The sequence below is a fragment of the Dasypus novemcinctus genome, chromosome 30 (assembly GCF_030445035.2).
Source record: "Dasypus novemcinctus isolate mDasNov1 chromosome 30, mDasNov1.1.hap2, whole genome shotgun sequence".
Lineage (NCBI taxonomy): Eukaryota > Metazoa > Chordata > Mammalia > Cingulata > Dasypodidae > Dasypus > Dasypus novemcinctus.
Genome location: NC_080702.1, coordinates 40,651,437 through 40,674,330, shown reverse-complemented (window position 1 = coordinate 40,674,330; position 22,894 = coordinate 40,651,437). Strand labels below are relative to the sequence as shown.

At 37.4% G+C, this 22,894-nt stretch overlaps 1 protein-coding gene across 1 annotated transcript; it reads left to right on the top strand.

Moving 5' to 3' along the window:
• Positions 1-1,417: 1,417 nt before the first annotated feature.
• LOC131276834 (vomeronasal type-2 receptor 116-like) lies at positions 1,418-21,192 on the top strand. The gene is made up of 6 exons (XM_071212795.1): positions 1,418-1,506; positions 12,986-13,277; positions 14,634-15,440; positions 16,166-16,393; positions 17,188-17,311; positions 20,273-21,192. The coding sequence occupies exons 1-6, from the start codon at positions 1,418-1,420 to the stop codon at positions 21,190-21,192; spliced, it is 2,460 nt and encodes an 819-aa protein (XP_071068896.1).
• Positions 21,193-22,894: the final 1,702 nt, after the last annotated feature.

Here is a 22,894-nt window from a genome sequence, read left to right as displayed (position 1 = left end):
AACCTTGGTGGCTATTTCCTAGAACTGAGAAATATTCATTCCAGCAAAGCCATCCAACTTTTGTAGCTTTCTGAGATGTCAACCTGTGGTTGGGCAACAAATGCTGCATTGACCATTGTTTGGTTTTCCGGAGAATCTGGATTAAAGGATGTGTATACACAAAATGCCTCACACAGTCTGTCATAGAACTGAGCCAGACATTCATTGAGAGTTTGTAGGAATTGGGTGGTTTTTGCCACGTTTACTGCTTTTTGGCTCCCAGCTCTGAAACCTTCAACTATGGCACTATGGAAAGTTTCTAGTCAGTTGAGCCCAGTTGCATTATTGGGATCCCATTGGTGGTCCTTGTCAGGGAACTGGATGTGGGCATTTTGGTCACTGTCCAAGTTTCGCTCAGGTGGGTGCTCTTTGAGGCAGGTTATAGCCCCTTGTGTGACCCACATTCTTTCTTCAAAGTTAAGTAAGATCATAATGAGTTGTTTACAATCAGTACAGGCGGGTTTGATGTACTGGAAGAGGTCTGCCCTGGCCTGAGGTTTCTCCAAGTATGGAGGGGTATGGCTTTTCCAGTTAAATAAGTCCATTGTAGTCAAGGGCTGGGACACATATGTATAGTTTCCCCCTTGAATCTGGCCATCTGTGTCATAATAAATTTGACCTTGGTCTTCATGGAGTACGGAAGCCCTTCTCCCTGTTCTCCTCGCTTCTGAGGCTCCTCATGATCTAAATTGTTGTTTCTCAGGGACTCCTTCCTAACTGATGGTCAGCACTGGGCTGCCAGGGGACATGGCTGTGCAGAAGGCTGTGCTGCATTTTTCAGTGCAGATGGTGACAAAGACAGCTGGAGGAATGGTGTGGGTGGTGCAGTTCCCAGCACAGATGACAACAGGGGAGCACTGCTTAGGGAAATTGGCTCATCCCCTTTCCTTAGGACGGACACTATAGGAGCACTTGCATAGGGTGGCAGGAGGTAATTTTCATTTGGCTGAATGGGTGGGTTGGCACTGGATTTAGGGCTCACTTCCTGTGGACCACTTTCACAGTGCTTGTTTGGCCTAGTCCCTGGGACAGCTCTTCTCGGTTTTTGTATTAGGCATATCCTGACTTCTGTAGTTGTACCCTTCCCTAACCAGGGCAGATTTTGACTTATAACATCTTGCCAGGCATCAACATAGGGGAACTGGCCATGGTGCCCGGGTTTTCTGGTTACTATGTTGTGGACTTTATGGATGATCTGGGGGTCAAAAAAGATCCAGCCCATGCCAAAAGTTGGTCATTCTAATTCAGAAAGCATTTTAAGCTTTCCTGGCTGAAACTTTATGATATACATCACCATGGAATGCTCAGGGAAAGTTTTTTAGCATACAACCTAATGTGGTCCTACTTTGTGTGTTTTCCATGTTTCCACCCTATGCCAATGCGGCACAACACTCACTCAGCCTTAAGCTTCATACATTTCCAGCCACCTCCCTCACAGGAGCTTATGGCACCTTTTAGCCTTAGCAGGTCAGTATAAACCCCTGACTCAGAAGAGGGTCCCTGTGCAGGGAGACCATCCAAACCACACTTGACTGGATGAGGTCACCACAGAACCATGGATCAGGACTCTGAAATGGCACTGCAGAAGTGTGTTTCTGCATCTCACTTATTTTCCACAATCACACACACACAAACACCCCTTTCCTTTTCTCGGACCTAGAGAAGACCACTTCCTCTCTTTTCCTCAGGAGTACTGGGGTCTCCTCTTGAGAACTGAGCAGGGTCCCCTCCTATTTTTTTTCAGAATTATGTTTTGCCCCTGGGTGTCTTACATTTCTGGCATGCTGAACTGTTTGCTTCATTCTCAGTGTATCCAGTGTCTCTCGGTTCTCCAGGAGGGCTCTTGTGGAGTCCACAAACTCTTTCTAAACTAAAGGAGAGTTCAGAGGCACCCATGTCAGGGGTTCACCTGGGCCCTCCCAGCCTACTCAGAGAAGTCCTGGAGAGGCAGTCAACTGTTGCTGGCTCTGACCTTCTCAGTGTATCCTGGATGAGCCCCAAGAGATGTTGTAGCAGAGAGAAGTTGGGTGTAAATGATATTGAAGGCCAGGAGGAGAAAATTCTGAGAAGAAAGATTTATTACAACTTGCCAAACTTGGAAGATTCTTGTCCTAATAAAAACTGAATAAGAATTTTGGGTCCCTTTTATATAGAGGATGTGGGAGTGGGGAGTCAAATGGTGCTTATATAAAAAATGAATTATTGTTAGTTTCATCATGTGTTTTATCTGAGTGTCAAATAGGTTATATACTCCAGGTGAACTTCAATTAACACATATTCTCCACATTCCAGGTAAGCTTTTAACATGACCCCCCCCCCACCCCCGCATTCTGGTTAATCTTTAATTACCACTTCCCTGAATATCCAAAGCCTATAGAGTCTATTCTTCTCAGTTGGCTTTCCAGAGAAATAGGCATACTTGGATATAGAATAAGTTTGCATTTATGCACAGGTCTTATTAATATGAAGTTGAGTGTATGAAATGAGGTCCAGGGCTGACTCAAGAACTAGATTAAGTACCAGGAGTAGTGTCACCATTTTTATTAAGACTTGGGTTCCATGTGGAGGAAAAGATTCACTAGGCTGGATCAGATCTTGAAGGTCTTTTAATGCTGGCCTAGGAAGTATGTATTTCCTCTGGAATTGATTAAGTCATACCTTCATCTGGTAACCATGTGTGGTTTAAAGCAGAATGATCACAGACCTAGCAGAAAAGGTAAAAGAAAAGAGAAGTGATCAGAATTATTGGAAGTCTTATTTAAAGGAAAAGTGGTGGTGTTTGGCAGCTACTTCAGGGTTTTATCTCAACTAGAAGGCAAAAACAAACTATATTGAAGCATCATATGTGGGATCCAGCAGGGGAGGGAAAGGAAAAAGAATTAAGTTAAAACAAAATAGGATGCTGAATTGACCCCCATTTCAAGGAAAAAAAGGATTATTTTCAGAAAAGTGACCAAGCCTATGAATGTGTTTCTTCTATCATTTAAGATGAACACCTTCACATTATTATTTTCTTCTACAGTACCTTCATAAGTGTTTCTGGATATTCAATAAATAATGAATTCAACGCTAATATTTTCTGTTTGTTTTATTGTGTTTTACTTTGGCAGTTTGTCAGTAATCTGACCTTTGTGGTTCCTGGAAAAACTAATAAATCCTTCATAGTCTACAAATTCACCCCAACGTATTCATGGGCGGCTTGATTTTTACTCGCTCTACCTATCACATATTGGCTATCTTTTAAAAGGAAAAAAAAACCTATCATATGTTTTGGAAATTTCTCCTACATTATTTCTTCACATTTCGATTTTCAGTTATTCACTCTGCTTTTTATGTCTCAAACATTTTTCATGCTGGAATTACTCTAGAGAAACTCTGTAAGTCTTATTTTCTTAAAATTTTCATCTCTTTCACACTATTGTGAGGTCTTGATAATTTCCACAGAACTATGTCTCAAATGTCAAACTTCTGATGAGTATGTTCAGCTCAGGTAAAGATTTTGCTCTTCATACTCTAATTTGATAATTTATTTTCACTAGTATATTCATTGCTTTTATGTTCTGTAATTTTTCTTTATCATATCTATCTCTTTGTGATTTATATATGCATTTTAAAATTTATTTTTAATTGTATTTTTTGAATAAACATACAACACAAAAAATGGTGCCTTTCTACACATGCCTCTTCTGTCACTTTTACGTAACCTGTCATTGATGCTAGGGTTGGCGTATACTCAGGAGACTTGAATCTTTGGACTGTCCATGTGCCAGCTGGGCCCTGAGTCTCTGAGTCTGACAGCTCCTACCCTCTGGTTCATTGGACTTACACAGGCCAGCTACCAGGGAGTTAAGGTGATCAACCATCAAACCAGAGAACTGAGAGTGCCTGCAACTGCCAGCAGGAGAAATGCATCCAACATCCATGTGGAATCTAAGCCCCTTCTTGATATAGATGTGGAGTGGACATCACCATCCCAGGGCCACAGGATGGAGGGAAAAAAAATGAATTAGAGTGGACTTAATGACATTCTACTATGGAAATATTGTGAATAGTAATGGAAGAAATTGTAGCACTGATCTGGAGAAAGAGGCCACAGTAGTTGCTGAGGGCAGGTTGAGGGAAGAAGTGATGTGATATGGGGGCATTTTCAGGACTTGGAGTTGCCATGAATGATGTTGCAGGGACAGATGCTGGACATTACAACATCCTGCTAAAACACACTGTGTAGACTGTGGGAGAGTGTAAACTACAATGTGGACTGTTATCCATGTGGTGCGGTGGTGCTCCCGTGTGTGTATGCCAAGTACAATGACTGTGCCGCTGTGGTTGAGGGGGTTGTTGAAGTCAGAGGATTGGGGTGGGTGGGTAGTGGTATATGGGAACCACTTATATTTTTTAATGTAATATTAAAAAATAAAAATAAATTAAAAAAGGAATGAACTAGATGAGGTTCCCTATAACACAAACCCCACCCTACCCTACTCCTCCCACATCAACAACCTCTTTCATCATTGTGGCACATTCATTGCATTTGGTGATTACATTTCATAGCATTGCTGCACTGTATGGATAATAGTTTATATTGTGGTTTACACTCTCTCCCAGTCCAATTAGTGGGCTATGGCAGGATGCATAATATCCAGCACCTGCCCATGCAATATCATTTAGGACAACTCCATGCCCTATAAATGTCCCCAATCATATCTCAAAGAAGCAAAGAATGTTATGTGTAAAAAGAAACAAATCATATGAATTAAAAGGCATACACATCCATCACATGCTTCCTTGAGGAGCTTACTTATATTTCATTTAAATTCATGTTTAATTCACATTAGTTATATTTTTCCTAAGTGAATTAATCTCCCATTTGTTGACTGCCAAACTAACTTTATTATTAATAATTTTCCTCATGTGCACTGCAATATTAATATGCTATCTTAAGTATTAAAATTTCTCTCTCCATTCAAGATTCACTCCTGTGTGTGTCAATGAATTCTCATGAACCTTTAACACAGAGGTAGGATTTTCATAAATATTCAAGTATAGTTTTTAAAATTACAACCTCAGTCCTCTGTGAACTGTTATTTTTTAACAAATCAATTTTATTGTCATGTATTAATAAAACATAAATTCATCTGAGATGTACAATCAATGATATTTGATGTAGTCACATATTTGCGCATCCATTACTTCATTCATTCTTAGTGCATTCTCATTATTCCAATAATAAAACAAAATAAAAAACAAAAAGCAAAATCATGACCTCTTGATCTCTCTATTCTTTCCGTCATGCACAGCTGCTCTTCTTTTTTATTCTCTCATAATATTTTTATTTGTTTCCCAAAACTGTCTTACAAACAGAATATACTGTTATATTTTATGTATGTTTATACTTTGTTTTGTATGGTCCCCCAGTGTCTTATTTTTTTCACTTTATTTTCAATGAACTTTTAGGTTACAGAAAAGTCTGTTTGAAAATATAGGAAATTCTCATTTCTTCCAACCCTTTCCTCTGTCATATTTTCCCCTATTAAGAACATCTTGTAACACTGATATAAAGAGAGTTGTCACCACAGGTTCTGAAGGGAGGGAGAGGGAAGAATAGGTGCAACATTGGTCATTTTGGGGACATTGGAATTGTTCTGCATGAATTTGCAAAGACAGATATAAGCCATTGTAAATGAGAAAACCCATAAAATTGCATGGTGCAAAGTGTAAGCCATAATGCTGACTATAGCCTGTGGTTTGTAGCAATTCTTCAATATGCGTTCATCAATTGACACAAGTGGTCCACACTAATGAAAGATGTTATTCATAAGGGAAAATATGAATGGGGGAGGTAGAAGAACCATTGATATCCCCTATGTTATTGCTCTAACATTTCTTTACTCTAAAACTTCTTTAAAAATAAAGTTAAAAAACTACAAGCTTTTTTAACTGAAAACTGTATTTATACCTGATTCAGAATATTTCAAGACTTTCAACTTCCTCTCAGATTCCAGACTTATCACCTTTCTGAGCAAATGCATTGCTCTACATTCATAAACATTTTCCAAAGTCCCATGTCAAAAGTTGGAGTCTCAATTCCTGACCCCACACTATTCCACATTAGCCTCCTTATCATATCTAGAACCAAGCAACAATTTCTTGAAAACTAGAATGATTGAAATTTCAGTCACAAAGCCAGGAATTAAAAAGGGAAAAATTATATTACAAGGTATGTCTTCTTTAGTCCATCATGTATTGGAAAAGGGGATATTTTTCCTCAATATCACCAGGGAAGGGCCACCTGGATATGACTGCATTTACATTTTGATAGCTCTTTCTGCCAATTTTGAACCCTTGGACCACAAACTTCCCATTAATCTTTGGAATAATATTCATCCCTATATATCCTCAAATATTGAAAGGAACTTACCAGCATCTAAGACTGCAAAATAGCCACAGTGGAGCACAGTGACATGTGACCTTCACTCCTACCTGAAAGGGAAAGAATAAGCCTTGTTGTCTGTTTAGGTTGTCTGTTTCTGGGGTTACATGAGCTCTACCAACCATAGCCTAAGGGGTCATTAACTATCTCTAGTCAGAGAAGGCAAACTTGAGTGGTGTAGACCATAAATTTATGTGTATTCCCACAACTTAGAACTCTTTCCCTTTACCATTGATTCACTTGTAAGTGGATGTGCTTGCCCAATGAGCACATCTTTAAATTCCCTTTAAAGTCAATTGCCATAAGCCCTCTCCCCTTTTTTTAATACCAGGGTAATAGAAATCTATAGGTGTTGCATGTGCCACAGATGTTCAATGTGGTAGAGTGTGTGAGGTGCTTTCCAGCTACTTTCTCTGTCTTATGTTGAGAAAAGAAAAGAGTTTCCAACATAAGACCATGCTCCCACAAAAATGCAAATATTAGTGGAAAGCAATCTGGAGGTGAAGGAATGGATCAGTATAACTTGTTGATCTATGGGTTTAAGATGGTTTATAAGGACTGAGGTGTAAATACATGTGTCAATTTTAGTAATTCAAAATGCACATTTATTTCTACATTGTTCTTAAGGTACTGATTTGTGAGTTTTGATTTTAGCATGACTGTTTCTTATCCGGGCACAGACACATCGACGTGTGGGTGACAGATCAAATGAAAGGCTTGCAGACTTGGGTCTGCCATATAGTATATGTTGCTACACTGGGACCTATGTATTTTAGGATACCCATATCAATGGACTCTGGAGTCCATGATCCCAGGATGCTCTTCCTAAAACTTGACCAGCATAAGTCCTTCCTTCATGACACAGCATTTTTCTGATGGGATGGACACTAGTTCATTGACTACACCTGCTGCACTGACAAAGTTTAAGCTAAAACTTCCTGGAGAGGAGGTGGTCCCTGGAGCCTTATTGATGAAATCATATCGCCTATGGGTGAAGAGGATAATCCAAACATGTTTTCAACCATTGATTTACACCTGGGCACAGGACTTCAGATGCAGAGCCTAAGGGCAAAATATGTTCAGTTCCCCCTATTGTCTTTGAGGATATGGAAAAGCTTAGCAAAAAGAGATCATTGGAGAAATTAGACTCCCCTTTCCAGATCATAATAATATCCTGCACAAACACATACATGCACATATCTATATATCTATATATCTATATATCTATATATCTATATCTATATCTATAGATACATCTGTTTGTGGCTACAGGTTCCATTTCATCTCTGTCTGATAAATACTTTGCACACATGTAAAGCTTTGGCTGTGATTCATGGAGACAGTTCTGCGATGTACCCACTGATTTTTATTTTCCTGTTCCTTCAGCTTCCCCTCTCTGCATGGCGATTAACAGATCCTACCTGCTTCCACAGAATGAAACCCAGTGTATTTAAGGATGGAGACCTGATTATAGGTGGATTTTTCCCCCTTTATACATTTCTAACAAATTTTTGGATCACCCAGCCTACCAAGGAAGTCTATTTACAGCAGTAAGTGCTTTTTCATTCATTTTCTGCATTATTATTAGGTTGAATGCTGCCTAGGCAATTTGCTGATGGCTTGATCAACATTCTCCACATTACCTGCCCTGCCATTCACACCTGCTACCCACATCCCAGGATGTGAGTAATTTATTTTGTTTCTTCCCACTGCTATTTTTTCTTTCAAAGGGGAACGAGAATATTCTATTTTTCTTCCCTTTAGTTTCCATGACTTTCCCTTTTCCAGTGCTGGAATCCAAGTGAGACAGCCCTCTCCAAAAAGCTCCACTTTTCCTTGCCTTTCCTCCTGAGTCTGCTGCCACAAGCAGTGGATCAAGTGATATGTCTTAGAAAACCTATCCTTTGGCATTAGAGCTTGGCTAAAAGGTTTCAGGTGAATATCTGTTCCCCAAACAAGGGTTTGCTAATTATTCTTTCCCCATGAAGATAGTCACTAATATTCTTACCAAGATGACCCAGGTATATGTGTCCCCCACGCATGGTCAGATTTCTTACTGTAGGTATCTGGCTACTGTTTGAAATATCTCTGTATCATCACCTCTCGGGCTTCATTCATGCCTCCTCGAACAGCCTGCCTGACCAGGTAAAAGAGATGAATCATTGGTGAGATATTTTCAACTCCAGCTTGATTCTGATTCATGGGGGCATTTAAACTACCTCCGTTTTTAGATTTCTGAGACTGCCAGTTCTATATCTGATGGTGTAATTAATGAATTGATGAAGTGAAACTTCAAGGGATCACGTTTCAAAAAAATTGATAAAAAAAATTCAGGAGATTCCAGCAGATAGTTTCTGCTCATGTGAGAAGAGGGGATTTCACTCAGTAAAATGATGCGTTAATGCTTTTTGAAAGTGCCTGAAGCATATAATTTGCAAGCAGTTCCGCAAAATTTTGACAGGGGATGGAAGGGTTAGAAATTTGGGACCTCTTTCTCGTTCGAAGGAGTTTGCAACTAAATTTTCTGTCTTCACATTTCTGGATATTTGTCTGCCTATCTCTTCCATTCTTTAATACTCCTCCAATGCTTCCCTGCTTATTTCCTCTCCATAATTTTCCAAAATATATTTGTCCCATTCTCATCCATGACTGATGCACACACCTCATTCTGAAGGATGCTGCTGGTTGCTGCCTTTTAATGCAGGAGTAGAGCTTGGCTCTTCAGGGACATTTCAACCTGAATTTCCTGGGGTAGAAGGCCAGATTTTCTCATCTGTCCCAGCTTGTTTTAAGAACCCTATAAGGCCGAGGGAAAGAATGGAGTAATGCCTGACAGAAGAGGAGGCACTAACTGCTTTTCTTCTTACACTCTGCTATCCACTCAAACCACCTCAGGGTGTGGTGATTTGCCTTTCAGGGCTTTAGCCATTTTTCTATTCACATCTAGGGCTTTTCGCTTTTTAAGAATATTGTTAGTGGAATTAACAAGAGCATTTTCATTAAAAATTCATTTCATCATTATGTTGTTGCTAGCTTTAAATATTTTTCCGTAACATATCTTTAAATAAAAAACAACATGAAATTTCAGTTAAAGTAAAATTTAGGTATATTTTCTTTATTTTGATTGCCTTTCTGGCAATGTCTCCGTAATCTACAGGTTGATAAATAGATGTGCTTATTCTACTACTTTGTGTTTCCTTTGAGAACTGGAAAGATTTTGCCTCAAGTATGTAGTAGATTACCTCATTTTATATTCCAAAATTATATACATTCATCACTAATGAAACAGTTCATTTTTCCAAGACCAGCTTGATAATGCGTGAAATAGTCACTTAAACACAGACTGGTTCTCCATTTTCTGTCCTGTCCTGTTGATCTATCCATATCTTCCAATGCCATTCCCATTCTGTTTAAAATATTGTGCCTAATTAAATACTGCAATTATTGGTTTTTCTGTTATATTCTCCCCTTAGTGTTCTCAATTATTTCAATAATTTCCTGAACTTACCATATTTCCAGAAACCTCAAGCTGTATTAACATTAACTTTATAAATGTCTCAATGATTTTTAAAAATAGTTTATAATAACATATATACCACTCAAATATTCCAAATGATTATTGTGCTGCCATCACCAACATCCATTACCCAAATGTGTATATCATCTCTAAGAATATATCCATGCCCACTAAAAAATAATTCCACCTTCTCCTTCACCTCATCCTCTGTGCCCTGGTAACTGGGAATCTACTAATTGTGCTAACTTTTTTTTAAACAATCAATTTTATTGATACATATTCATGAAGCATACAATTCATCAAAAGTGTGCAATCAATGATATTTGGTATTATCACATATTTCTGCACTCATTACTTCAATCATTATTAGAAAACTTTCATTAATTCAATAATACTACTACTAAACTTTTATAGAACGTTTGTAGACTATTGACGTAGTTGTAATATTTTGGGGGATGTACGAGGGATTGAGTGTGGGACATCTTACATGGAAAGCTGGTGCTCAACCACTGAATTAGACCCACTTCCCTGTTTGTTATGCATTTACATTCCTCAGTAGAGCTTTGTGGTCTTGTTCACAGGTAACAGACAAATTGATTTATAGGTAAATTTACAGTGCATTTATTGTTAAAATATGTCTTAATAATATCTATTACGAATTACATTAATTTTTACTTGTATTAAAATATATAAATGAAATTGCCCAATATTATACCATTATTAATATTAAGAATTTATTATTAATCTATTGCTATCATATCTGTTTCCCATAAAGCTTAATAAATTATTGATATTATATTTAAACATTGTTAAGAGTTGTACATATTTGATTGGCTACTTCCTTTTCAATTAAAAATACTTTTCACGTTTTCTCTTGCATTTCCCATGTGAACCTCTTGCTTCCAGCAAGATTGTGGTTTGCTCCTTTCTTTCCATTCTTTTTTGCCTGTTATTTTATTGCATTTTGTAATAGGCTAGCAATGCCAGTAAGGTACAAGGCAATCCTGGAATTAACAAAACTCATCCTCCCCTTGATTTTAAAGAAAATGCTTTTTGTTCAGGGATTCTTCAAGCACAGGACATACCGCAATACATGAAGCATATGACATTCTGCATCAGCAAACTTGGCTAATGGTTTTGGCCATTCAGATCCTGAATGGGGAGAGTATTAGACTGTGCAGATCAGCCCCTGTGTGGGGGTGATCCTTCCATGCCTGACTTTCAGCCACCTCCAATTTTGATTCACTATCTTTGCATTAAGCAAACTCTAATTTCTCAATTTAAGTCATTTTTGTTTTTGTGTTTAATCATGTTAAGAAAATACTCTTCTTCTAAACAAATATATTCAGTTAGATGCTCAATGTTCTTTAATGCTTCATCTACTTATTTGAGTGTGCACCTTTTTATCATTGCAGAAAAGTGAAGACTGATAAACTATTACCTAATTCGCTAATAGTACTTTTTTACGATTATTTCATATTATTTTCTGCTTGGTGTTTGTCACGGCTATGGTGCTCCTTCTTTTTCTATATTGTGGAAGAGATTCCAGTAGATAATTCATTTTTTTTTTCCATAGGGACTATACCATCCTACTTCCTTATAAAATGTGTTTATAAGACACATATAAAGAAAAATGAAAACTTGAAAGCCAAAGTGTGTAGCTCTAAAGATACCCTAGATTACAAAAGTTAAAAACCATAATTAACCAGAGGTAAGTATATGTATATCTGGATGAGGATAAATGCATCCTTAGGAATTGAGCGGTAGGTACATTCATATTAAAAAAAAGGTTCAAATCTTCACAAACGAATAGCAATTATTATAAATATATAATATCCTCAAACGAATAAATAATGAAACAAGCTATAAACAAGGCATCATAGTGAGAAATTTCAATATTTCTCTCTAAAATGACAACATATATCTACTAAACATAAATTATGTTTGAAAAATTTGACAAGTTTGATTGATTGAGCACACGTGAAAACCTGTGTCGAACTGTTGAAATGCACAGTAAGCGATAGCTACTAGTGTGTTAATCAAGCCTGTGAAAAAGAATGTTTGTAATGGATGCAGGAGACTTTTGTTCTTCTTGGAAATTCAATGGCCAGGTAAAAATATGAAAGGAATTTCACTTGTCCTGCAAAAGGAGCTATTAATAAAGGAAGTGGAACTGTGCACAAATCAACAATAAAGATGAAAGAGTAAGGGTCATATGAAGGGAGTACAAAGGAAGATCTGGGATTAATTGTTAATGTTATTAGGATTGTAATATTTTGATTAAGAAATGGTTAAGAGACTTCCTAGACATCATGACACCTTTCCATTTAGTATACTACAGTGTTTCCAGTCCTGTTAGGTATAGGTACGGATCACCTTGCACTTCATCAGTTTCCTTCTCCCAAATATTCCTGCCTTACATGATTCTTCCTATTCTGTGCTCTGACATTCTTCCCAGTATGTCACCATTGGAAGAGGGCATGTCCACAACTTGATGGGGTAGAACCTAAGGCTAATTGATTATCAGTCTTCTTGTGGACAGTTCTCACCAAACAGATATTATGCCCCTCTGCCTCTCTCATCCAATTCTGCTTATGCTGTGGACACGAACTTTTGAAGAGATATACCCTTCAGTTGGAATTACTCTAAACTCATGACAATAATCCTGCTATTATATAAAACATTTAATAATGTGTTAATGTGAAAAAATAATTCTTCTTTCCTGATATAAAGAATAAATTAAAAATCCTTTATGAATTTTTTCACTCATTACACTTTCCTTTGTAAACAGTATCATCTTCCTCCAAAGACACAAAATTCAGTCATAGCCTTCAAATGTCTTTTAGCTCTTTTAGGATTAGCTGATTTCCAAGGCTTCAGAAGCACTAATCAAGAATGACTCAATTTCTGCTTTCATCCTTAATTTGGTCATTTTATTGACTTTGAATAGAATCATGATTTGAGTCTTCTGTCTAAATATAACTTTGCATTCCATACAGGTTTCAGACCAAGAACTACCAGTATGTTCTGACCTTGGTTTTTGCTATTGAAGAGATCAACAGGAACCCCCATCTTTTGCCCAACATTACTTTAGGATTTGATCTGTACAATTCACTACACAGTGAACAGAGGACATTGGAGAATCCCATCATTTGGCAATCAGGGCTGGGCAAGGACATTCCTAATTACACCTGTAGGAAAGAGAGCAAGTCTGTAGCAGCCCTGACAGGAACAACATGGGCAGTTTCTGCCCAGATTGGGACACTGCTGGAACTCTACAAAATTCCACAGGTGAGCCTCATTAGATGGGAGGGAAGATAAATTAATGTTTCCTTTGCTAATTTCAGGGACCTTAAAAGAAAAGGTCAAATGAAGAAATTGTGGTTACTCATGTCTCAAAGGTTACAGCCAATACACAGTGACATGATGGGATGTTCACATGTCATTTTTTAGAACATATGTGAAACCAAGTGAGTAGAGCCAAAGGAGTTTCCTAGACCGTTGAGACTGATCAAGTAGTTTCCAATATGGTCTCAGGGATTGGGAGATTATTAGAAAGTAAGAAGAGCAAATATTTCCTTTTTCCTGTTTAAAACATTGTTTAATGAACCAGTGAGTAGGATTTACAACTCTGCTGAGGCTCAGGGCCCAGCTGCAATTTGGTCATTCTTGAGGTTCAGGTCTCCTGGATATACACCAACCCCAGTGCCAACCACAGGTGCAGTAAAAGTGACAGAAGAGGCATGTGTAGAAAGATCACATCTGAGTCCACCTCCATCACACTGAGGAACACAAATTCCAAAATAGGGTCCACTGACAAGGCACTGAACTCCAGAGTCAGCTGCCATGATTGTAGACCTGTGTGTCTCTGTAGCCCTCAGGAGCACCAGTACCTGGAGTTGTATCTACTTACCCAGGTCAGCTAACAGGGAGGTTGAAGTTGGTCAACCACCACAACTAGGAATTGAGAGTGCCTACAACTCAAAGTAGGAGAATCACATCCATCACCCATGTGAGATCTGAGTGCCCTCTTGATATAGAAGTGGAGTGGATTTCACCAATACAGAGTCCACAGGATGGAGAGGTAAAATATGGATTAGAGTGAATTTACTGATATTCTACTACAGAAATATTCTTACTAGTGATGGAAGAAATGTAGCATTGATCTGGAAAAAGTGGGCACTATAGTTGCTGAGGGCAGTGAGAGGGGTAAAGAGATTGGATGTAGGGGCATTTTGGGGACTTGGGGTTGCCCAAAATTATATTGCAGGGACAGATGCTGGACATTAATATCCTGCCATAACCACTGAAGGTACTGGGGGGGGGTGAGTATAAACTACAATGTAGACTCTAATCCACATGGTGCAGCAATACTCCAAAATGTATTCACCAAATGCAGTGAATGTGCTACATTGATGAAAGATGTTGTTGATGTAGGAGTAGTGGTGGATTGGGGTGTTGGGTATGTGGGAATTTCATATTTTTTAAGGTAACATTGTATGTGATCTATGTATTTTAAAAACAAAAGACAATTTAATAAAAAATAAAATAAATAAAAATAATACATTGTTTAATTTTCATCAGGGCTGATTTTGTGCTTCTGACCAATCTTCTTTCTCATACCAGCTCTTTCACTCCTACCTTTAGCTTGCTTTTGGCCTCTATGACCCACAACTGAGTGATGATGGCAAGCGGTCATCTCTTTATCAGATGGCCCCCAAGGACACAACTCTGGCCCTTGCAATGGTCTCAGTGATGCTCCATTTCAGCTGGAACTGGGTGGGACTAGTCATCTCAGAAGACAAGAGAGGTGTAAAGTTTCTTTGGGACTTGAGGGCAGAGATGGACAAAAATGGAGTCTGCGCAGCCTTCTTGGAAATGATCCCTGTCACTGAGAGGACATATTCTTCAAAACACTGGCAATATCATTTCCAGATCAGAAAATCAGCAGTGAATGTGACTGTCATTTACGGTGACTCCGACTCCCTAATGGGATTGAGCTTTTGGAGATGGAGACTCTTAGTTTTAGGGAAAGTTTGGGTTACAACCTCACAGTGGGATTTTACCACAAGTGAGAGAAACTTTTTACTTGACTCACTCCATGGGGCCCTCATTTTTTCACACCACACTGCTGATATGCCTGGTTTCAAAACTTTCATCCAGACAGTTAAACCTTCAAAATACCCAGAAGACTTTTATCTCACTAAATTGTGGTACATCTCTTTTGATTGCTTGGTTTCTGAATCTGACTGCAACACTCTGGAGAATTGTCCTCCCAATGCCTCCTTGGAGTTGTTGCCTTGGTGGCTATTTGACAAGAACATGAATGAAGGAAGTTATAATGTTTATAATGCAGTGTATGCTGTGGCTCAGAGCCTTCATGAAATTCTTCTTCAACAAGTAGAAGTACAGTCAGTGGAAAATGGATTTGAACTGGTGATTTACCCTTGGCAGGTAATACCTCTTCCATTGAATAGCATGTGTATTTCACAATATGTCATAATCATAAATTTCTTGGAATGCAGCATATGCTCAAGTCAAGAAGTTTAGGGCTGTCTCTTGAAAAGTGTCAGAGATGATTTGCTTGTTCACTGTCTAAGAGGTAAATCTAGACCTATGCAGAAATGGTAATGAACAGGAAGGTGCCAATGGCAGAGAGGGAGGAGTTATTAGTCAACGGCAATGCTTCTTGTTACTAAGGCCCTCAACATTCTGCCCACTTAAAGTTTTAATATAAAATACCTAGACCTCTTCCATTGAACAATTACATGACAGCAGGGACAAACTAGTTTTTGAATTAGCTTTAGGCACTTTGTTAGATACTGTATATAAATTATATCATTTAATTCTGCAAGCTCTTCAGATATTGATGACCTTGCTTGGGGAGAATTCAGTTAGCAATTGAGAGTGTTTAGATATGATTCTTCTAATAAGGTTTGTCTGTATTCCACACTCACAGATTGTTTTCATCTCGTTGTATTTGGAGTTTTCCCCTAAAACTTAATATTTTATGCTATGACATTTTAGTCCTCCTTAAGGTTTCTTTTTTTTTACTTAATTGAATGTTCATAATAAAACTGCCTTAGGAAGCAGGGATGACAGAGAATCAGGGATGTTCCGACCTTGGTGATCTGTCCTTGATCAGAGGACCCACTTCCTCACAGGTGTGTCTCTTTTAGCTTCAACCATTTCTAAAGAACATCCAACTTAACAATCCTGCTGGTGACCCAGTGTATTTTCATGATGAAAGGAAATTGGAAGCCAGTTATGACATTCTCAACTTTTGGAATTTTCCAGAAGGTTTTGGACTTAAAGTTAAAGTAGGACATTTTGACTCAGCTGTGCCACGAGATCAACAATTGTCTATATCTGAGGAGGTGATAGAATGGGCCACAGGATTTTCAGAGGTGGGTAGGACCCAATTACCATGCGTAGTATTACAACAAAATATCAAAAATCTTGTCATGGAGGTTGTAATAGGCAAGTTTCTCTAAGGAAACAGAATCAACAGGAGGTATCTGTGAATAGTATGAGATTCAATAAAATTCTCTCATGTGCCCATGGGGATGGCCAAGTCCAGATTCTGCAGGCAGGCTGAAAACAGGGGCTCCAATGAAGGTCCCATGAAGGCCCTTGATCAGTTCCCAGGAGACGTTGCCTGTCCAAACAGGAGCTGGGAAATTCTCTCCAAATCCTGAAATCAATTCCTGTTTTAAGGTAGTCTGATTGTAAAAACCTTATTCATTGTTGACAGAAATCTCCCTGGTGGATTGTACATGTAATTAGCCATTTATGCAGTTTATTACATGATGATTAACATCCATAAATATCCTTTATAACAATTAGCCCAGAGTTTACTTGACCAAACAGTGACCGTGTTAATATATTAACATAACCAACACAGAGGCTTTATACCCTCCTTCCAGCTAAGTACATGACCAGATTATTAGTTTAACCACTTACCATTTCACTTGATAAATTTTCTCACCTACTATCCAAAGGGTGGAAAAAGAAAACATTTATTTAAAGATACATATCTAAGTTATTATATTTCATATCATGTAATAAACCTGATATCTTATCAATTAATTTGACTTAGGTATTTGAAATTTAAATTTGTTGGTGCTCCAATACTTCAACCTTCTAAATACTGGTGAATTAAATGTTCACTGTTAAGAGCATGTATCTGATTTCTTCCCAGACTCCCAAATCTGTGTGCAGTGAGGAGTGTTCTCCTGGATTCAGGAAAACCTTTCAGGAGGGAAAGGCTGCCTGTTGTTTTCTTTGCACCCCCTGCCCAGAGAATGAGATTTCCAATGAGACAGGTAAGTTTATACCCACAAAAAGTCCCCAAATCTCCTTTATATCCCCAATTCATACAAGGTATTAGAAAGAATCTGGAGGACAACTACAGAGACAAAATTCTTCCTTCCTTTGTATAGTAATTTCATTTTTACAATAAAAAATATTTCCCTTTGAAATGACACCAATTCTCTGCCCAGAACTAGCTTATTTGAGTCATTGTTCAGACACATGTAAGGCCAAATAGTCTGTAGGAATCCCTTTTGTTGATGCCACCAAATTAATACACCTTTCCTCCCTCTCTTGGAATTTAGTACATGGTGTGACAAGTACCTGATTTCCATATTGAGTGAAAGCTTGTTTAGATTATATTTAAGTAATGTGTTTAGACCTTCCTCAGTTTCTGTGCCTAAAACTGTTCATGACACAGAGCAGCTGCTCAGAATGTTTGGGAATGATTTTAGAAATATTTATTTCTATTGTGTACAAAATGAGGATGATCTAACGTACCCTTAATGAGGAGTTTTAGTTTCCACTCTCCTCAAGTTCCCAGGTAATTGGGGAGAAAAACATAGACTTTTTTTGTCCATGCTTAAAGCACGCAGTAAATGTTTGAACAGGAACCTATTGACCCGTACCTGCATTGAGAGGACGGGTCTCATGGGTTCTTCAGAGAGGTAGGAACTTAGTATTATATAAAATGAGTGAAGGGAGTAATAAAATCTTGGCCAAATTATTATAAATGAAGAAAAGGAAACCACCACTGCATATAATATTCAGAGATTCAGAGTACCCGAAAAGAGTTTTAATGTGACAGGATCACACAGAATATTGAGGATGGGGTTTGAGATATGATGTAGAATAGTCTTTAATATTCTTTTCGTAATATAATTAACATCTTGAAATTATTCATATTCATGATATTAAGTTACAGAATCACTTCTATGGTGGTAAATTTCTACGTTTCTTTTGGTGATTAGTATGCAATTTAATTCCCTGAAATGGTTACTGTTGTTTCAGCTTTTTGAAACATGTTGTTCTAATGATATAACCTGGATTTAGTCAACTTGGGAAAATGATTCATGTACACATTGGTTATAAGCAAGTTTGAGTAAATGCTCCATGTGCACATGTAAAAGAATAGTATATCTACAAAGTCAATTCCCACACATTTGGAGATTAAGAAATACACTATTAAATAACCCATGGTTTAAAGTAAATAGTATGATAGGATTTATGAAATGTTTAAAATTGAAATAGCCACATTTCATGTCTTATATGATAAGGCTAAAATTATCCTCAGAGAGTGATGTTTAATGTTAAATTTTATATACCTATGTATGTATTATTAGTATGCATATTTAAATTTAAAAAAATCTGATGTTTAAGTATCACTTGCTAAAATAATAACATTAGAGTAAACATAAAGATAGTGGAAGACTGAAAATAATAAGTATAAAAAGAATATGTAATAAAAGACAAATATGAAAGAATAAAACTCAAAGCTAAATCTAATGAAAGACAAATTGTTATATAATGATAAATTGATAGATAATGATTAAAAAAATTTGCATAATAAATAGTGAAAAGACTTAAAAGTGGGATGTATGTACAGAAATATTAAATCATAAAGGATAGTAAAAATAACTTCATTTCAATATATTTGAAAATTTAAATGAAATTCTCAAATTTCCCCAAAAATAAAGGTTAAGTGTCCCAAGAAAAATGGAAAATCTGAAAATATTCGTATCTACTTAGGATATTAAACCATAGTTTAAAATGACATATCTACTAAAAAAATTGGGGGACCAACGACTTCACTGAAAAATGCATCCAAACTTTCAAGGAAAAAAGAATCCTTATCTACTCAAACTTTTCCAGATATTAGGAAAATGTGGAAAAATGCCCATTTAATTATACTAGAAGAGCTTAACATTGGTACCAAAGTCTGATAACATTGCTGTAAGAAATAAAATATTTAGGTCAATTTTTCTCTTGAAACTAAACTCACATTTGCCGTTAAGAAAAGCTGCAATCCAAATCCAGCTATATAACATAAAGAACTTATTGTGATGAAGTTTATTTTATGCAAAATAAATCGGTACATGAGCACCTCGAAAAGGAGAAACCATCATTTCAAAAAAAATTCAGGAAAACATTGAATAAAAGTGAGCATCCATTCAATATTTAAAAATAAATAGCAAAACCATTGTTTACCAAATTAGAAATAGAAGGGAACAACTTAAGTTGGATAAAATCTGTAAAATAGATCTAGCCAGTGAGAAATCATTCCTAGCATATATAGAGTGCTTTTACTAAAGCACAAGAGAGACAAAAAATACAGCAATAAAAAGGGCATGGCTTGAGCACAAGCTCTTTCCTCAAAAACATCTTGAAATGTGCAATGAACATATGAGCTTGTGTTCAGATTAATTACTCTCCAAGAAATTCCAAACAAAAGTCATAGTGAAAAAGCTCCAAGCATCCCCCATAATAGCAAAAATTAAACAACATCCACGTCAAGGGTCTCAGAGAACATGGTAGAACTGGAAAGAATGTTGATTGCTGGAGTTTAAACTAGTGTAACTAGTTGGAAAAGTGGATGGCATTATTTACAAAGATGAATATTTAAGTAGCTTATGGACCAGTAATGGAACATCATATTTGTACTGGATGTCTAAAGATGCCCTTATGAGTATATGTTATCCACCAGTGTACAAGTTTTAAGAAGAACTGAACGAAAACTCAACATTGAATGAAAAGAGCAACTCCTATCCAATTGAAGGTCTGAATGTCAAAAGAAGGTCAGAGCTCTAAGAGAAAGTTTGAGGGGAGAAAAATAAACAGATTATAACACACACTTTCTTGAAGTCAATGCAAGATGACAAAAATGGATAAAATTACCCAATGTGTTTCTTTTAGGGACTTATAAATAAGTTAAAATTACTGAACATGAGCTGATGTCACATTGCTTTTCTCACCAGATATGGATGAGTGTGTGAAGTGTGCAGATCATGAGCATGCAAACAGTGAGAGAAATCACTGCCTCCAAAAAGCTGTGACCTTCCTGGCTTATGGAGACCCTTTGGGGATGGCTCTGGTCTGCACAGCTCTTTGCTTCTCTTTTCTCACTGCTGTTATTCTTGGGGTCTTTGTGAAATACCGAGAAACTCCCATAGTCAAGGCCAATAACAGGATCCTCAGCTACATCCTCATCTCCCTCAAGCTCTGCTTCCTCTGCTCCTTACTCTTCATTGGTCGCCCAAACACAGCCATCTGCATCCTCCAACAAATCACATTTGGAATTGTGTTTACTGTGGCTGTGTCCACTGTTTTGGCCAAAACAATCACTGTGGTTCTGGCATTCAAAGTCACTGCTCCAGGGAGAAGAATGAGGCAGTGGCTGGTTTCAGGGGCATCTAACGTTGTTATTCCCTTTTGCTCCCTGATCCAGATGACACTCTGTGGCATCTGGCTGGGAACCTCTCCCCCATTTGTTAATAAAGATGCACACTCTGAGCCTGGTTATATCATCATCGAGTGCAATAAGGGCTCAGCCATTGCCTTCTACTGTGTCCTGGGATACCTGGGCTGCCTGGCTTTTGTGAGCTTCATTGTAGCTTTCCTGGCAAGGAACCTGCCTGACACCTTTAATGAAGCCAAGTTCTTGACCTTCAGCATGTTGGTGTTCTGCAGTGTTTGGGTCACTTTCCTCCCTGTCTACCACAGCACCAAGGGGAAGGTCATGGCAGCTGTGGAGATCTTCTCCATCTTGGCCTCCAGTGCTGGATTACTAGGCTGCATCTTTGCCCCAAAGTGCTATATTATTTTCTTAAGGCCAGATAGGAACACTCAGCATGGGTTATGGAATAAAACACATTCTGGGGGAAATAAGTCTTCTTAAGTTTTATCTCATTTGGTTCCTAAAACAAATAGGGGGACTAATGACAATCTATTCCATGCTTGCATTCAGGTATTAGATAAAAATATAATGTAATTTATCCTCAATTAACACATGAATTTCCTACATTCTCTCAAAGTGTTCAGGAACACATCTTTCAGCCATCTACATTTTTAACTTTAAATTATATTTTTGTTTCCTCATATCAAATACACTCATGAAGATGGGTACTTTGCATTCATTTTGTGTGTAATTACCTAATTTACACATATTCTCCCACTTTGTTTTGCACTTCTGTTTTCCTAATTTCCCTTATAAACACTATCAACATTTCCTTTCTTTCATCTCTTTATGGTAGTCTTAGTGATCCAATACCATTTCTGGACTATTCCTTATTATCTCCCAGTTTTCCATGACCAGATTTTAAGAATAATAGATTCTTATATATAAACAACTCATTTTTCTGAACTTCCTAATGTATTTATTTGACTTTTCCCCTCTTGAACAAATACCACAATATTTTACTATGCTCAGTATGATTACCACTTGTATTTTATAATTGATAGTACATTTCCTTCATAATTACTGCACCATTTCTGGATTTGTTGGAGAGAATAACCTCAATATGTCTAAGCGACTCAAAAGCGTGTCTGGCAGAAATGCTGATTGTAGGGAGGAATGATCTAAAAAAAATGGGATTTGTGTTCTCCTTTCTAGCTTCTGTAGATTCCAGGTTTGATCGTATAGAGAATGCAGAAAGCTTTATGGGCTGAGCATTAGGTTCTGAAATGCAGTGTGTTTAATGGTTTACTCTGATTTCAAGAAATAATAATGGCATATTATTCCATTTTATTAGTTGTAAAACTTATGATTCACTTTGCAATTCAGAATCTTACTTAAATTAGAGGTCCTAATTGAGAACATATTTTAGAGATGATTTCTAAGAATATCTGGCATTTTTTTCTGAGAAAATAACATATTCTTCTTTTGCAATTATTGAGAATTGAATTACTTACTAGTATCAATTAACTCAGAATCAAATTTTATTCTCAGCCTTAGCAAGTAGATCAAAGGATTTGAATCATTTTCCACCCCATTGTGTTGAATTTCTCTTTCTCTTTTATTAGCCAAGTATGTAAATATTGAGGAAAGAAATGGAGAGAGAAGGAGGAAAGAGAAAGTCAGAAAGAAAGTGAGAAAAGAAGGGAGAGAGGGAGGGTGGGAGGGAGGGAGTAAGGAAGGAGGGAAGGAAGTAAGAAAGGAAGGAAGGAAAGAAGGATGAAAGGAAGGATGGAGGGAAGGAATGAAGGAGGGAAGGAAGGAAGGAAGGAGGGAAGGAATGAATGAGGGAAGGAAGGAAGGAAGGAAGGAAGGAAGAAAGGAAAGAAGGAAGGAAGGAAGGAAGGAAGGAAGGAAAGAGGTAATGTAGGGTAAGAACTCTTGTAAATAAAATCAAATTCATTTTTGGAGATGCAACTTTCTGCCCAATGGAAATACAGTGGTAATGATGATGTTCAAGATCCTTTCATCTTACTCAGATTGTTCATTTTCAAATAGCCTTTTTCAATATCTGTATCTCTGAGATTTCACATAAATGTAATGGGCCTGTTTTATAAGCCTAGACCCTATTTGGTCTTTGAAGATTCTCTTAATCTCCTAAACTTCAATATAATACCACCTGTCATGCTTATCTAATTTAAAGTGC